This window comes from Daldinia vernicosa, assembly GCF_022497035.1.
Source record: "Daldinia vernicosa strain CBS 139.73 unplaced genomic scaffold F5Y00scaffold_3, whole genome shotgun sequence".
NCBI lineage: Eukaryota > Fungi > Ascomycota > Sordariomycetes > Xylariales > Hypoxylaceae > Daldinia > Daldinia vernicosa.
In genome coordinates, this window is record NW_025953919.1 from 966,996 (window position 1) to 985,225 (window position 18,230).

An 18,230-nucleotide genomic window follows, 5' to 3' on the forward strand; every position below is an offset into this window, starting at 1 on the left:
TTGGTCTGGTCTGGTGGTGTGTTTGTTAGCGGGTGGGAGTTAAGTTAGATAGATGCTTGGGGGGAAATATTCGATGGTGGAATTTAGAGGTGCAGTATTGGAAGTTGGAAGTTGGAAGTTGGGAGGTAGTAGGTGGGCAGGTGGACGTACGTGATGTAGGTGGTGGTGGTTCAATTCTCGGGCGACGGGATCTTGAGAGTGGCCGGCGATGCTGGTTTTGAAGGTTAGGTAAGGTTCTACACGGCGAACTTGGATGCAATTGGACCCGCGGGATGACATGAGTGGTCTGTGCACGTGTAAGTACATATTTAAATACCTAATGTACATACCTCTTTAGATGCATGTATGTATAAGTGTATATTCGAGTATGGGAGTATTTACACTAGTATTACAACTGTCACAAAGTAGGTAAACGCTTATAACTATACAAATAGTTCAATTAAGGAGTAAAAATGTATATATATTTAAGGTATAAAACTCTAATATATAAATAAAAATATAAGAAATTATAAATATTTAAGCTATCCTTAAATCACGTAAGGTTAATTAATTTAATATATTTTTTTAAATAAAGCTGTTAAACGAATTTAATTAAAATAATTTTAAATAATTTTTTTAATTTAATTCTATAAATTTAATATTTTAAAGCGATTTTTTTTTAATTAAATCTTTTTATTTATTTAAAATATTCCGTTTTTTTTAAATTTTTTTATTTAAAGTTTTAATTATCCTTTTATTTAATAATTTTTTAATATTTATTAAATTAATTTATTTTTAAAATTTTTTAAATTTATTTTTATTTAATATTTTAATTAAATTATTAATTATTATATCTTTAAATTTAATGTAATTAACGTTAATATATTTCTTTTTAACTTTTTATTGTAATTAATAATTATATATATTTATATATTTTAATTTAATTTTAAAAGTTTTAATATTTTTATTTATTAATTTAATAATTTATTTATTATTATAATTAATAAAAATGGTAAAATTATTTAATTTAATTTTTAATTTTTATATAAGTTTAATAATAAATATAATCTTTTTTATTATATTAATTAAAGTTAATAATTTAATTTTAATTATAAACGTAATTATTATATTTTATTTATTAATTTTTTAATTTATTGTTTTTTTAAATAACTTTATTATATAAATTTAAAAATTTTTTTAATTAATGATATTATTAATAAATAAGGCGTTATTAATTATTTTAAAAATATTATTATTTTTTAATTATAACGTAAAAAATTTTATTTTAATAAAGTATTATATTATTTAATTAATTATTACGTAATGTATTAACTTAAAGTTATAATTAAATTTTAATAATTTTAAATAAATAAAAATTATATTAAGTTAAATAATTATTGTAATATATAAAATAAAACTTATTTTATATTAATAATAATAAATAAATTTATTTAAGGTTTTTTTATTATATAATAATAATTTATTTTTTAATATAAAAATAATAAGTTTTTTAATTAAATCTTTTATAAAATTAACTATTTTATTAAAATATAAAAATTAATTTAATTATATTAATTATTTTTTTTATTTATAAATTATTTTAATATTAAGAAATTATTAAAGGTTATTTCTTTTTATTAATTTATATTTTTATTTAAGGTTATTAATTACTTTTTTAATTTATTAATGTTTAAAAGTAAAGAAATAAATTATAATATTATTTATATAAATAAAAAATAATATGTTTTTTTATATAAATATATATAATTTATATAATATTAAAGTAAATTTTAATTTATTAAGATTTTAAATTAAGTTTTTTTATTAAAGGAAAAGCGATTTTTATAATTTATATAAAGTTTTAAATAATAATAATATTTTTTTTTTTTTTTAATATTTTAAAAATATATATATAAATAAATCTTTTTTAAATTTAACATTTATAAAGGTATTTATAACGTTATATTAAATTAATTTAAGGTTAAATTTAATTATAATAATTATTAATGTTTAAAATAATTTTTTAGTTAAAGTAATTATATATATGATTTTTAAATTAAAGGTTTATTAATTTTTTTATATTATTAATTTTACCTTATATTTTTAAAAATAACTATATTTATTAATTTTATAAATATATATTTATATGTAATTTAATATTTATTAATTTTTATAACGGAAATTACGTTTTAAGATCTTTTTTTAAATATTTATTTAACGGTAGTTTTTAAAGTATATTTTTTTAATTTTTTTTTAATATTTTTTAAAATAATATCTTTAAATATTATAAAGTTTTTTAAAAGCCTTAAATAAGAATTTCTTATATATTATTTAAGGTTTATTTTAATTTATTATTAACGTTATTTTTTCTTTTAACTTTTATCCTTTAGTTTAAAAAAATTATTTATAAAAAAGTTATTATTTTTTTATTTTATTAATTATATATCCTTTAAAAGTATCCTTTTTATCTCTTAATTAATTAACGTAAAAAGTAGTTTATTAAATTTAAAGGGTAAGTTAATCTTTTTTTAATAATAAAACATTAAAAATATTTAACGTTTTAATATATATTATAGTTGTAAAAAGAATTATTAAAGGAAAAGGGTTTAAAATAAATATTATAATAAATTTAATTATTATATATTAAAGTTAATTAATCTTTAATATAAATATTTATTATATTATTTTTTTTATAATTTTTTCTTTAATAATTTTAATAATAAGTTTTAATACATCCGCATTTTTTAATTACTTAATTTTAACTGTTATCTTAAATATTAAAAATTTATTTTATAAAGAATTTTAAATAAATTTTAGTATTTAATAATAATAATTTTTAATTATATATTTAAGTAAATTATTATGTAATTTTTCTTTTAATTTTTATAAATTATTATTAAATAAAATATTTTTATTAAAAATAATATTTTTTATTTTTATAATTATATTAATTATTAGGTTTTAAATATAATATATATTTATGGAAATATAACCAATTAAATAGTTTATTTAAGTTTTAAGGTTTAATTTCTTTAAATAATTTACTTTTTTAAAAATATTTTTTATTAAAACGTATATTTTATAATTATATATTTTTAAATATATTTATTAAAATTTTTAATTATATGTTATAATATTTAAATTAATAATAATAAAAGTATAAAAATGATTATAAAATATACGTTAATTATATATATATTAAAAAATTTTATTATATAAATAAATAATTATTTTATATATTTTAAGCTATAAAAAAATAAATAATTTTAAATAAGTTTTTATAATTTTTATTTTATCCTTTATTATACTTTTTAAGTATTTAACGATTTTGTTTTATGTTTATATATAATTAATTAAAGGTTTAACTTTTATATATAAACTTTTAAGATATTTTTTTACTGTTGATTTTACCTTAATAATTTCTTTATTAAATTTTTATATTTTAAATGTAATGTTATATTACGTTTTTAATTTACTTATTAAATTTTTTAATATTAAGATAATAGTTTTTTTAATTTTATTAAAGAAATAATAATTGAAAATTATATTTATTTATTTATTTATAATTAATATAAGGTTTATGGCGTTATTAATGTTTAAAATAAAGTAAAAATTAAATATTAATTAAATTTTAAGAAATTTATTAAGCTTTTTAAAGTATTAATTAATTTATTTTTTAATTTTAATTATATTATAAACCTTATATTTAATTATAATAAGTTTTTTAATTCTTATTTTTTTATTTATATTTATAAGGTTTTTAAAGGTTTAAAGGTTTAAATGATTTAATTTTAAGTATTAAATAATTATTATATTTAAAAAAGGTAATTATAAAGTAATTATATTAAATATATTATATAAAGTAAAAAATATAGTTTTAAAGATTTTATAAGGGATATATTTAAAAATAAATTAATTAAGATAATTAATAAATTCTTTTATAATTATATTATTTAATTGTTTTAAAAAGGTGTAAATAATTTTATTATCTTATTAATAACTTTATTTTCGTAATATTTTTAATAATATTAAGTTATAAGTAAAATTTTTATAAAAAGTAATGTTAAATAATTTTAATATAATATATAATTTTTTATATAAAATCTTTATATTAATGTTATTATATTTTAATATAATTATAAATTTTTTATTTATATATAAGTAATTTTTAAAGGAAGTTATTTTAAAATTTTTAAATTTAAAAATTTTATTAAATATGTATATTATAATTCTTAAATTTAAAATAATTAAATTTTTAAAAAGATATTAATTAATGTAAAAAGTTATATGTAATTAAGTAATTATAAAATTATTTAATTTGTTAATATTAATAATTTATTTATTTAATTAATTTTTATTAATTTTATTAATAATCTTTTTTTTATTTTTTTTAATAGTTTATATTTTAATAGTTATTAATAATTTTTTTATATTTATTTTAATAAAAGTTTTTAAACTTTTATAAAATTTAAAATAATAAAAAGCCTTTTTTAAAAAGGCGTAAAAATATTATTTTAAAGTATAAAATCTTTTATAAGTTTTATATTTTTTTTTAAATTAATTAAAATAAGATTTAATTAATAAATTAATAATGATATTAATTTTTTTATGTTTATTTAAATTACCTTAATTATATTTCTTATTAATAAAAAGTTATAAAAATTTCTTAAACTTAAAATTATCTTTTTTAAATAAATCAATTATATCTTCCTTCTTTTTTTAATAAATAAGTTTGAAAAAATTTTTAATAAAGTTAAATCTTTTTTATAAACGTTTGTTATTAATTAAATAACGTTGTAATATTAACGTAATATTTTTAAAGGTTAAAGATTAATTAATTATTTTATTATTTTTTTAATTTATTATAACGTTAATTTATATTAATAATATATTTTTTATTATTATTATAAAATTTTTAAATTAATATTTTATATTTAAAGTCTTAAATAAATGAATTTAATAGGTTTTTATTATAATAATAAATTATTTTAAAATTTAAGTTTTTTAATCTTTAAAAATCTTTAAAAAAGGTATAATAACCTTTTTATATTAAAGTTATATTTCTTTTAAAAATATATTTATATTTAACATCTTTTTTAAAAAAAGATATATATTTTTAATAATATTTATTAAAATATAAATTATATAATAATATTTTATAAATATTATAATTTTAATATATTTATTTAATTTTTTTATAATTGTTTATTATATATTAAATATTTATAAGATTTTTAAATAAATAGTTATATTATTTATAAATCTTTAATTAATTTTAATTATAAAATTAATTTTAATAATAATTATAGTTTCGGTTATTATATAATTAAAAGATTTTTTGTTTCTTTTTAACTTTAACGGTATATTATATATTGTTTACGCTATTAATTTTTTAATTTAATAATTAATTAAATTAAATATTTTCGGGTAAAAAAATAAAGATAAAAGGGATTTACTTTTAATATTAACATTTTTAAAGTTAAATTAATTTTAAAACTCTTTACTTTTAATAAGTCTTTCGAATTAATTATTTTATTTTTACTATTTAAAAAGTTTAATAAAAATGGTTATTACTTTTTTTATAATATTTTATATTATAAATTTAATGTAAATTTAATTTTATATAAACTTTTTTATTTAACGTAATTAAAATTAAATATATCTTTTAATTTAAATAATAAAATATAAGTAATAAAACTTTTAATTATTATAAAATAAGTAAACGTTTATAATTATATAAATAGTTTAATTAAGGAATAAAGATATATATATATTTAAGATATAAAACTTTAATATATAAATAAAAATATAAGAAATTATAAGTATTTAAATTATTTTTAAGTCACGTAAAATTGATTAATTTAATAACAACTTACAACTTTTAAATAAGATACATTTATTAAATAACTTTAAGATATATGGCTTTATTAATAATTTAAAAGAATTTAAAATTATAATGATGTTTATATTAAAATTATATATATATTTAAGGTTATGGAAATTTTTATGTTTATATAATTATTTTATTATTATAATAAAATATATATTATTTATTATAATTTTTTAAATATATATATAAACATTATTTAAATAAATATATTTTATACGTTTTTATAAATATATTATAAAATTATTTCTAATTTTTTATATTTAATAATTTTATAAATTTATAATATTTATTTTTATTTAAAAATTTAATAAATTTATTAATAAAATTTTTTTTATTATTTATATATTATATTATAATATAATTATTTTTTATTTTTTATTATATATAATAATAATTTTTTTTAATATATTATTTTTAACGATTTATTATTAATTTTTATAATTATATAATAATTACCGTATTATTATATAATAATATAATCGGCTCGTTAAACATATAATTTAATTTTTTTAAAAAATTATATATTTACATTACATTTATAATAACGGTAATAAATATAATATATTTAATTTTATTTAAACTTTTTATTATAATCATTTATAATTTTAATAATTATAATATAAATATTTTAATTATAAAAAATATATAATTAATAATTAATTTTTTAATAATTAAATTTAAAATATAATTTATATTTATTATATTATATAATTTAATTTTATTAAATTTATAATATAAATAATTTTTATAAAATATTTAATATTTTATATATTAATTTTTAATATTATATAAATATTTTATTATTTTTTTTAAAGCAACACTAGTTGCGCAGTGTGCCGTTTGCTGGGTGCGCAGTATACGGGGTATGCTCCCGGGTAGCTTAAAATCGCCTCCCGCAGCTTTTCTTTAATAAACTTACGGATTCTGGTCCGACTTTTATATAATTTATATCATAATTTAAATAAGAAAAAGACCAAAATCACGGTCCAAGGTGCACGTGATTCGGGCCAGTATTGGCCCGGATGCGGCTGAAAGTATGAACTTTAACTATAGTGGCTGTTCTAAGGCTGCTTTTAGCGGTCTTTATCCCCTGTAATCCCCAAACCTTTCAACCTTAATAACTTTACCAATACAGCTCGGATAAATTTCGAAAAAGGCTTAATATTTAAATAACTGAATAGCCAATATTATAAAAAAGAGCCTGGAATTTTACCGATTTATTTGGTAAAAATATGGCTATATTCAATAAATACGCTAGTAAAAAGTAGTAAAAATGTCACTTTGTATATATAATTACCCCCTTTTTGAATAGCTCTACCAATTCTGGGCCGAATCACGTGCACCCTGGATTGTAATTTTGCTGATTTTCTAATCTAAATTATGGTATAAATTATATAAATTTCGAATAGGAATTCGTAAAGTTATTAAGGTATATGTTAAAAAGGGGGTAGGTAGTCCTCGGGTACGTACCGCTTTATACCCCGCATACTGCGCACCCAGCAATGGGCATACTGCGCAATTAGTGTTGCTTTTTTTTTATATTAATTATATATTTTTTTATAAAATTATATATAAATTATATTTAAATTAATATTATAAAATTAATATTAAATTTTATTAAATAAATAAAAAAATTTATTTTATTTATTAATAATATATATTTAAATATTTTATTTAAATTTATATAATTATTTTTATTATAAAAAATTATATTTTTTTAAGTTTTTAAATCGAATAAAGTTAAAATTTTTTTCGTATTTTTAAATTTTATATTATAAAACGCTTTTTTAATATATTACTTTTAATTAAAACGTATATTATTTATAAAGATTAATTTTAAAATTTATATTTTTAAATATTAATTAATGTTATTTAAATTTATAATAAATATATTTTTTTAAATATTAATAATTAATTTTTTTAACTTTTTAAAGTTAAATTTAAATAATATAAAATTATTAATATAAAAGGTTATAATATTTTTAATATTTTTATTAATATATATAACGTTATTAATTATTAAAGGTTAATATTTTAATTTTTTTAATATTTTTTAAACTTTTTTTTACCATATAATTTTAAATTACTTTAATTTATATAAAAAATTTATTAATTTAATAATCTTTAATTTATTAAAGTTTAAATTTTTTTTTTTATTTAAATAAACGTTAAAATATTTTTTTAACATAAAAAATTATTTTATATATATATTTTTAATTAAGTTTTTATTAAAATACGTTATTATAAAATTAATTTATATTATATGCCATTTTAACGGTGTAAATAATGTTATTAAAATTTTTTATAAAATTATTTTAATTGTTATTATTTTTATTTTATTATAATTTATTTTTTTACGTTAAATAAAGTTATATACGTAAATATGCGTTTTAAATTTATTTAATTTTTCATTAAACAAGTATTTTTTTTTAATATTTATTTAAAATTTATACAATAATTATAAATAACTTTTTATAATAATTAAAAATTAAAAATGTTATAATAAAAGTTTTTTTTAATTTTTTTAAAAATAGTTTTAAATTATTTATTATATTTAAAATTAAATATTACTTTTTTAAACGTAGATTTATTATTTATTTAAAACGTTTTATATTATTTTATAACGTTAATAAAATATTTTTAAATAAAATTATTTTATTAAATTTATTTATATTTTTTTAAAAAATTATTTATTATATTAACGTAATAAATAATAAGGTTTATATAAAAATTATAATTATAATTATTATATAAAATATTATTAATTTTACTTTTATAAATAAAAATTATTATAAAAAGATTATTAACTTTATTAAATGTTTTATATATATATAAATTAAATATAAATTTTTTAAAACGTTTATATTTATATTTAATTTAACCGTTTTTTTCGTTAATAATATTTTTATTAATAATGTTATTATTATAGTTTTTTACTTTAATTTTAAAGATTTTAACCGTTTTTTAATAACGTAAACGTTTTTATATATAATTTAATAATAATTTAATAATGTTTTTTAAATTAAAAGTTTTATTATTATTTTTAATATATTTATAAAAAATAATGTATAATATTATAAAAAACTTTTTTTTTTTAAATATTTATATTATAAAATTATACTTTTTTTAATAATTTAAAAATATAACTTTTATTTTTTTTATATTAAATTTTTCGGTTATTATAACTTAATAATTTAAATCGATTAATATAACGTAATAATTATTAATAATTTTAAAATAAACGTTATAAAATTTATAATTTTTTTTAAATTTTAAATATATTTTATATATTTTTATAAACGTAACGCCTTTTTAATTTAATATTTTAATTTTATTAATAACGTATATTATTATTATAAATATATAATCTTAAAAATAAATTAATATTTTTATTATAATATATATAATTTTTATTTCGTTTTATAAAAATTATATATTTTTTTTATTACATTATTTTAATATTAATTATAAAGTAAAAATTAAATTAATTTAATATTTTTATTATAATAAAAAGTTTTTAAATAATTTATTTTAAATTTTTATTTATTATTAATTTAAAAAGTTTTAATTTATTTTTTAAAGTTATTAAATTAATTAAAAAAAGTTAAAAATATTTCGTAAAATTAAATAAAATATTTTATTAAAGTTTTAACGGTTTTATTTTTTATTTTATATATTATAAATTATTATTATATATTTTAATTATTTATAATTATTATAAAATATTTATTATTTTTAATTAAAACGAATTATAAAAATTTTAAATTATATTAAATGGTTTTATTAAAGTAATTTATTTGTTTTTAAAGTTTTTTCAAAAATATTTTTATAATTTTTATTTAATTATAAATAAAATAAAAGAAATTTTTAATTATTTTAATATTTATATTTATATTTATAAATTTATTAATAATTTATTTTATTTTATTTATATTAAAATGGTTTAATTTTTAATATTAAAAAATTAATTTATTTTTTATTTCGTTTAATAGTTTTAATATTATTTTATAAATTATTAAAGTTTTTTTTAAATTTTAATTATTATTTTTTATATTTATTTTTAATACATTTTTTTATTAAAATAATTTATAAATTTTAAGTTTAAATTTATTATATTTTTATAATAAAAAATTTTATTATTTTATATTTATAATTATAAAAATTATTTTATTAATATTTTAAATATATTTATTATTTATTTATTTTTTTATTTTATATAATAGTTTTTTTAAAAAAATCTTAAATAAAAAGCTTTAAATAAAAAAAGTATATTATAATATTATTTTTATAAATTTTTTATTAAAATTTTATAATTTATATTACATTATTTTTATTTTATTTATAAAAATTATTTTAATTTTTATATAAATATTATATTTTTTATTTAAAAAGTTAATTATTATTTTAAAAAAAAAATTATTTACATTATTTATAATATATATATTAACGTTTATATTTATAAAAAAATAATTATTATATATAAAATAATAATAAAAAATTAAATTTAATAAATATATTAATTTATTTTCCCGCGTAATTATTAACGTTATTAAAATCGGAAATAATTATTATAATTTATATTTAAAGTTTTTTTTAAAATATTAAGTATTATATATTTAAATTAAAAAATCTATAATATTTTAATTTATTTTAATAATATATATGTTATTTTTAATTTAAATATATTAACTTATTTTAATTAATAATTATAAAATATAAATTATTTAATTATTTTAATTATTTTAAATATCATTTTTATTATCATTTTTTAAATAATTTTTTTTTTATGTTTATATTTATTATATTTATAATAAAAAATTCCACTTTTTTTTACATTTTAATTAAATAAATGTTTAAAATATTAAGGTTTTAAAAGTTTAAATTTAAATTTTTTATTATTTTTTTAAAAATTATAAAATAAGTTAAATAATTTAAAGTTTTTATAATTTCGGAATTTATTAATAAAATTGTTAATAATTTAAGTAATTAATTATTTATATAAATAAAGTATTTTTTAAATTATTTTTATTTAATTTTTTACCTTTTTATTATAATTGTTTAAAAATATTATAATTTATTAATTAAATTTTAATTTTATATTTAATTTTTAAATTATTTAAATAATTTAACGTTATTTAAAATTATATTAAATTAAATTTTTACCATTATATTTTTTATTAATAAATTTCTTTTAAAATTCCTTTTAATATATTTTATTTATTAAAATATAAATTTAATTTAATAACTTTAATACTTTTATACTTTTTTTTATATTAAAAATTAAATTAAAAAAATTTTACTTATAAGTTTTAATAATAATTTTAAATATTTTTAAATTATTTATTAATATAATATTTATTTTTTTAATATATTTAATTTTCTTAAATATTAATATAAAAATCTTTTTATATATTTATTAATTAAATTAATTTTTTAAATAATTTGTTTTATTAATATTAAAATTAAAACGCTTTTATTTTAATATTATAATATTTAAAATAAATATTAACATTATTTACCTTTTTTTAAATCTTTTATTTAAATTTAATAATTTTATAAACTTTAATAATTTTTTAAACATTAATAATTTTACCGATAAATTTAATAATAAATTTAAATTTAATAAATTTAATAAATTTAATAAATTTAAATTATTATTTAAAATAATTAAATTGTTAAAAATAATTTTAATAAATTTTTTTTTTAACTTTTTATTTTATTATTTAATTAATGTTATTATTAAAATATTTTCTTTTTTAATTTAAAATTTAATTAATTTTTTATTATTCGTAAAATTTAATTTATTAAATTTTAATAATTTTAATAAAAATAATATAAACGTTTAAAAATTTAATAAATCTTTTTATTTTTACATTTTTATAAATTATATTAAATCGAAATTTTTTAATTTATTTATTAAATATATATTTAACGTAAATTATTTAATTAATTATTAATAACTTTATATATTTAAAACGTTATTTTATTTAATTATAATTTTAATTAATTTATTTTAAAAAATATTTATTTAATTTTTATTATATTATTACGTTTATTAATAAACGTTATTTATTTATTATAATATTTTCATTATATTTTTAATTTTAAATTATTAAAAAATAAGTTAAATAATTAATTAATTACCGTTTAACTTATTATTATTTTTATTTATTTTATAAAATTTATAAAATTATTTATTTTTTTTTTTAAATTTTTAATATAATTTTAATTACTTTATTATAAAACGATTAAATAATTTTTTTTAATTTTTAATTTAATTTTATAAATATTTTATTACCTTTTTTTATTAGTTTTTTAAAACGGTTATTTATTAATTTTATTAATAAATTTAAAAATATTTACAATTATTAATTAATTTAATATTTTATTAAAAATAATAAAATATTACTATAAAAGAATTTAAAATTATAATAATATTTATATTAAAATTGTATATATATTTAAGGTTATAAAAATTTCTATATTTATATGGTTATTTTATTATTACGGCAAAATACGTACTATCCGTCGTAACTTCTTAAATATACATACAAGCATTACTTAAGCAAGTGCGTCCCACAGCACTGATTAAAAAGGCACGTCAGTACGCCAAGGGAAAATTAGAAAATAATTTGATGAACATATTTTGACGTATACGGAATCAACTTCTCGTACAAGACCACGTAAATATGTAATCGTTAGCTACCTAAACAAGTTAACCGCGTTTAAGATCGTATAGATGTTACAATTACATTCAAATTCAAAATAGCCTTATAAAGAGACGATCCCTGAGGCCATGTCCTGTTCCCACGCTGGTGCAGCAACGTACCTATCCACAGTTGTTCTTGTATTATATAAAGAAAAGGTAGGTAGATAGATACTTGCGGGAATACCTAATATAATTGAGACTGTGAACAGGAGAAGAGCTACGATGGTTTTTATCAATAGTTGTTTAACATTATCACCACCTTTTGGATATCGCCCCCCTAGAAAATCTTCTTGGGCCTCCCAGGCTCCAACCAGAGAACCTTGTCCTTAATCCCCGCTTCGTCTAGCACACCCTTTAGCGACTCCTTAGCCTGCGAAAAGTGATCCCAAGCCTCGAAGTGCAGCGGCACCAGCACATCTGCGCCTAGCTCGCGGAACAGCCGGGCACCCTGAGCACCGTCCATCGTGATCTGCAACGGCTCGGACGCTCCCGGTAGCACGACGGCCGCCGCGCCGAGATTAAACAGAGCAAGCGAGACGTGAAAGCGTTCCCGAATACGCAACAGCTCTTCGAGGTAGATAGTGTCGCCGGAGAAGAATACGGCGTTCGGAAGGTCGCCTGTCTTTCCGAACGAGGGCGTCGTAAGAACAAAACCCGTGCACTCCCCACCGGGTAAGTGTTGGCACGGCGTAGCAGTCACCTCGAAGCGAGTACTGCCTATAGTCAGGTGTGTTGCTTCCCAAGGCTTCAAACCCTGTACGCCTGGTCTGGGGCGGAGCTTCGCGGCGCCGTCAACCGTGGTCAAAACACGCCGGCCGTCAAGCAGACGCTGCCGGCTTAACTCATCCAGGTTGTCAGGATGGTCCTCGTGACTGAGGAGGACGGCATCGATGGGTGGCAGCTGGGAAAGGGAGATGGCTGGTTCGTAGTGGCTAGTTAACTGAGCGATGCCGACATCCCATGTGGTGCCCTCGGGCGAGAAGTACGGATCGGTTAAAAAGGTAATACCGTCTATGTCTAGAATTGCGGTTGCAGTGCCGATATAAGTTACGGTAATATTGCTCCGAAAAGACGAGTCAGTCATGATGGGTTTCCTAGGATCAAGTATCCTCCTTTGATAGGCTTATATAATATATTTATTGTGCGTATCGGTTTATGATTCTTTTCTTGACTTTTTGAATATTATTATTTCGAATCGACGTTTCGCTCTGTGCTCTTTGGAATGCCATTCTTATATATTTACTCCCCTCAGGGGAATAGTTCCAGTCGGAAAATACCTCATGGTGACAAGTTTCAATCACGACATGAACTAAGTAAAGCTACTATCTGTAGCTTATGAGCTAGATGATGCTTACTATAACTCTTAGAAGCTACATACTAAATGATTGGTTGGAGACGTTGCTGACAAACGAAATAGTCATTTTCCATCAACATCATTAGTCATCGGACGGGGAGAAAAAGATCCTGTGCTAAATCGTCGTTCGTAATAGCGGCGTAAATTCTTTTAAAAGTCAGACCAAGGAATTATGATTATTGCTAACTTATTGACGAACTTTTGGCATAATAACATTACATTACCAAAATACATATAGAGAGGTAATTGTCATATTAAAATTTAGAGATAGAATTACGGATAAGATAAGGAGGAGAGAGATTTTGCTCAATATTAAGATACTGTCTATATGACTTGTCAAATAATGATCTTTGTGTTACCTAAGTGCGTTCTGCCTAAGTAAACGGGACCGGCGTCCGGATACGACGTAGAGGTTCCAGTCCCTCGGAGGATGGCGTGATCCAAATTGGCCCCAAGACTCCGGCAGTATACAGCAGAATATTAACGAGATGGAGAGCCGCATCGGTCGTGACCGCGGACACTTGCCGTTCGTTCTAGGCCGCTCAATTGGTTGCACCCCGAGGTAGCCGGAATTAAGGGGAGTTCGGCTAAATCATATAATACGCCGTCTGGTTTCTATTACGGGAACTGACCCTGAAGATCTGCAATGTACTCCAGAGTGCCGAGGCGATAAGTAATTTTGGCATCTATATCCCATCCATTTGGGTCTTTCTCTCGGGGGATGCGTACGCGCGTTCGTGGTCCAGGTCTATCGAATATGAAGATCCTGCCGAAAAGATGAGATCTACAAGGAGCCGAGAGAACGAATCCGCGTATAAGAAATATAAGACCAAGCAGTCGCCCGGGATGGATTGGAAATTTATAAGAAAGCTTAGGTACACTTGACCATTTAATCAATCTATTTACCATCGTTAACATGCTCGGCGCTAAAGCAGCTCTTGTCACCATACTTCTAGCAGCCACGGCTGTATGGTCAGATGTATCACCGGATGAGACGTGTGGCGTTGAAAAGGCCGGCGATAACAATGGCTACACCTGTCCCGGGGAGAAGAAGTGCTGCTCGGCCAATGGCTACTGTGGCTCAACGGATGAATACTGCCTGAAGACCGTAGGGTGTCAGAGCAAATACTCTAACGCAACAGCCGCTTGCATCGATCCCATTGATGGCGAGACGATTTCGCCTGATGGTACTTGTGGATCCGAAGGGGCTGGCCAGTACGGCTACCGATGTCCTACTGAAGGGGGATCTTGTTGCTCCATTGCGTACGTCGTATCAGGTCTCTTACAATTTACCGGTTCGAGAGTATATAACTTGCTAACAAGCCTCGTCTCAGGGGCTACTGCGGAAACACTACTGCTCACTGCCTCGCTGCAGAGGGTTGTCAATCGGCGTACGGGGAATGCCAGTAAATAAGGGTCTACGAATGATATCTGTGGGACTTTCTGTCTTTGCAATGGCAATGTTACAAACCATCGGGTCCTTTATGTGGAGGGAAAATTGGTAGGATTGCTTAAAAATTAGATGAAATAGTCCCCTTGAAGAAGAGATAATGTTCGAAAGGATTACAGCAGTTAAATATTGGATGTTAGGGTCTTCCGGAATTAAAAATCAAAATGAGAGAATATTTGTGGAAAGATAGTATGATATGTTCATATATACTTCAATGCCGATATAGTTCCTTTAACTAATACGAGAAGTATTTTTTAAGTGTTCGTAAAGACGGGCGCGGTAGATTAGAAACTTGAATAACTTGGGTGAATATAAATTATACTATGATTTTATACTAGGGCGGATGGAGAAAGTCTTGAGGTTCTCTCTATTGATGGCCGATCGCGGCCTTCGACTAGAGTGGGGGATTCTCACAACATACAACTTCAATTATATTTTGACAAATACAGGGAGCCAGCCAGCTATTCGTTTGTTATAGCAATTCGATACCATGGCTACTCTATTTCATAACGGCCGTTTTTTCCGGTCCGGGCCCAAGAACGACGACTATTCCTTCGCAGACGCCATGCTAGTTGACGTGTCCGGCAAAATCATTCACGTCGGCAGCATAGATGATGAGAAAGTCTCGGCGACCGAGGTTACTGATATAGCCAAACACAACCTTAACGGTCGTATAGTCTTACCGGGGTTTATCGACGGACACATGCATTTCCTAATGCTAGGGCAGTCCCTACAAAAGGCGGGTTTAGAGGCGTGCAAGGATCTACGAGACATCCGACGAACAATTAAGGAGTTCGCTGCTACACATCCGTCCGCGGCTCGTATAATGTGTAAGGGGTGGATGCACTCCATGACTAACGGGGAGGCATTGGCTAGCATGATAGACGATCTAGATCCAAGGCCTATGTATGTGATGCTAAGAGACTCTTTTGCCCCTTTTATTAACTCACGTTATTAAATAGCTTCATCGATTCCAAGGATCTGCACTCAACATGGTGTAATAGTGCAGCCCTGAGCGAGATGGGCGTGCAAGACATGCCCGACCCAGAAGGTGGAAAAATTCATCGCGACGAGAATGGCAAAGCATCAGGGCTCCTATCGGAGGCAGCAGCCGTCACAATTGTCTGGCCGCATATCGCAAAAGTCGCGCCGATGGAGGAGAAGCTCTCAGCATTGAAAGAGGCTGTCGAGGCGTATAATGCGTCTGGTTACACCGGACTCGTGGAGATGGCGATGGATGAAAATGCGTGGGAAGCTTTACAAATACTACGCGAGAGAGAGAGGCTACCAATTAGGATAGCTATTCACTGGCTCATCACTCCTCGGAAGACAGAAGCTGAAAACCTCGCTCAGGTTGACCGCGCAATCGAGCTTAATCGCCAGTTCAACGCCAATAATAGTCCAGATTGTCGTATTGTAGGCATTAAGGTCATTGGGGACGGTATTATAGACGGCTGCACAGCCGGACTCTCGGAACCCTATACCTCGAATGGAATATCGTGTGAGCCCATCTGGTCGCTTGCAGAGCTCGGGCCAGTCGTCAGAAAAGCAGATAGGGCAGGCTTGCAGTGTGCCTTACACGCGATTGGTGATAAAACCATAAGAGTTGCCATTGACGCTCTCGAGCAAAATGCTACGCCCGGCCGTAGACATCGGATCGAGCACCTCGAACTTGCGTCACCTGAAGACGCTAGGAGGTTAGGAAAGTTGGGTATTACAGCTTCTATCCAGCCGGTACACGCCGATCCGGCCATCCTCCGAGCGTGGCCGTCACTACTCGGCCCATCCCGGTACGAACGCGCGTTCGCATATAAAGAGTTTGCCGACGGGGGTGCCGTACTAGCCTTGGGATCCGATTCTCCCACTGCACCCCATGCACCGCTGAGAAATGCGTACACGGCGACAACGCGGCGCTCAGCCAGAGAGCCAGGCTTAACGGACCGGGTCAACCCGCATTTCGCGTTGGACCTGGCAGCAGCAATCGCAGCGGGTACGGAGGGTTCGGCTTACAGCTGCTTCGCAGACCAGTATACCGGTAAACTAGAGACGGGACGAATGGCGGACTTTGTGGTGGTAGACATGGAGTGGGATGCGAGTAAGCTGCTTGAGGCAAGAATTTTAGAAACCTGGTTCGGTGGGAAGAAGGTATTTGATGCCCAAGCATAGCTGATATCCTCACCGCCATTAGTGTGGACCAGTAAGAATAATCGTGGAATTATTGAAGGGCTTGGCCTAGCACCCCCAACGAGCACGGCATCGATCACGAGATACGTGGTGCTGGAAAATCATTGCAGGGATCTACAAGATCCAAGACAAGAGCAAGAGCAAGAGAGAAGCACATAGCATATCATTATCTCGTTAAGACCGAATATCGCTCGAAGCGGATGCGTACCTATAATACGGAGCAAAATGGGGAAACTATGGGGAAGTGGAGTGACCTAAATACCGGAATGTCCGGGTGGTGTTAGAACGACCATGCCGGTGTTCCTTTACCTTACCCACGGAGGGAGGTGGCTCATCCGGAGAGATTCAACTAACTTAGGTTCGGTATATCTTTTATCTTTTCTATCTAACATCATTCACGTACTGTATCACGAAATAGGTAGAAACAGTCCTACCTATTCTACATAACCCTCACTATCGTGCGCTACGACCAGCCGAGACAGCACTAAATAGTATACCTACGTAGTCCATGATGTCTTGGTCCCTTGGCCTTCCGAAACGAGTAAGGTGTCGCCTCGCCGCCTCATTCTATCCGCCTGCCGAGAAATAGACGTCAAAGTCACGCAAGGCCATGCAGAGACGTTCCCAGAGGGCGGAGAAAAGCTAACCAAGCTTCCAAGACCGC

General features: G+C 22.0%; 3 protein-coding genes across 3 annotated transcripts; 2 read left to right on the forward strand and 1 right to left on the reverse strand.

The window, feature by feature from the left end:
- Positions 1-12,527: 12,527 nt before the first annotated feature.
- Positions 12,528-13,869, reverse strand: F5Y00DRAFT_225057 (Metallo-hydrolase/oxidoreductase). The gene has a single exon (XM_048006115.1). It carries the CDS (start codon positions 13,660-13,662, stop codon positions 12,856-12,858), a length of 807 nt encoding a protein of 268 aa, XP_047869537.1. The 5' UTR covers positions 13,663-13,869; the 3' UTR covers positions 12,528-12,855.
- An 896-nt stretch (positions 13,870-14,765) lies between these two features.
- On the forward strand, positions 14,766-15,349 carry F5Y00DRAFT_270768 (carbohydrate-binding module family 18 protein). The gene is made up of 2 exons (XM_048012663.1): positions 14,766-15,195; positions 15,267-15,349. The coding sequence occupies exons 1-2, from the start codon at positions 14,849-14,851 to the stop codon at positions 15,340-15,342; spliced, it is 423 nt and encodes a 140-aa protein (XP_047869538.1). The 5' UTR covers positions 14,766-14,848; the 3' UTR covers positions 15,343-15,349.
- Positions 15,350-15,817: 468 nt separating this feature from the next.
- Positions 15,818-17,710, forward strand: F5Y00DRAFT_105154 (amidohydrolase 3). The gene is made up of 2 exons (XM_048003833.1): positions 15,818-16,288; positions 16,345-17,710. Exons 1-2 carry the CDS (start codon positions 15,873-15,875, stop codon positions 17,546-17,548), a joined length of 1,620 nt encoding a protein of 539 aa, XP_047869539.1. The 5' UTR covers positions 15,818-15,872; the 3' UTR covers positions 17,549-17,710.
- The last annotated feature ends 520 nt before the right edge of the window (positions 17,711-18,230 follow it).

What these genes read in the sequence shown, in the direction of transcription:
- F5Y00DRAFT_225057 (XM_048006115.1), bottom strand. Translation starts at nt 13,662, where the DNA reads ATGACTGACTCGTCTTTTCGGAGCAATATTACCGTAACTTATATCGGC.
- F5Y00DRAFT_105154 (XM_048003833.1), top strand. Translation starts at nt 15,873, where the DNA reads ATGGCTACTCTATTTCATAACGGCCGTTTTTTCCGGTCCGGGCCCAAG. An exon ending in GATCTAGATCCAAGGCCTAT is followed by an intron (nt 16,289 to 16,344) that starts GTATGTGATGCT and finishes GTTATTAAATAG; the next exon opens with CTTCATCGATTCCAAGGATC.
- F5Y00DRAFT_270768 (XM_048012663.1), top strand. Translation starts at nt 14,849, where the DNA reads ATGCTCGGCGCTAAAGCAGCTCTTGTCACCATACTTCTAGCAGCCACG. An exon ending in GGATCTTGTTGCTCCATTGC is followed by an intron (nt 15,196 to 15,266) that starts GTACGTCGTATC and finishes GCCTCGTCTCAG; the next exon opens with GGGCTACTGCGGAAACACTA.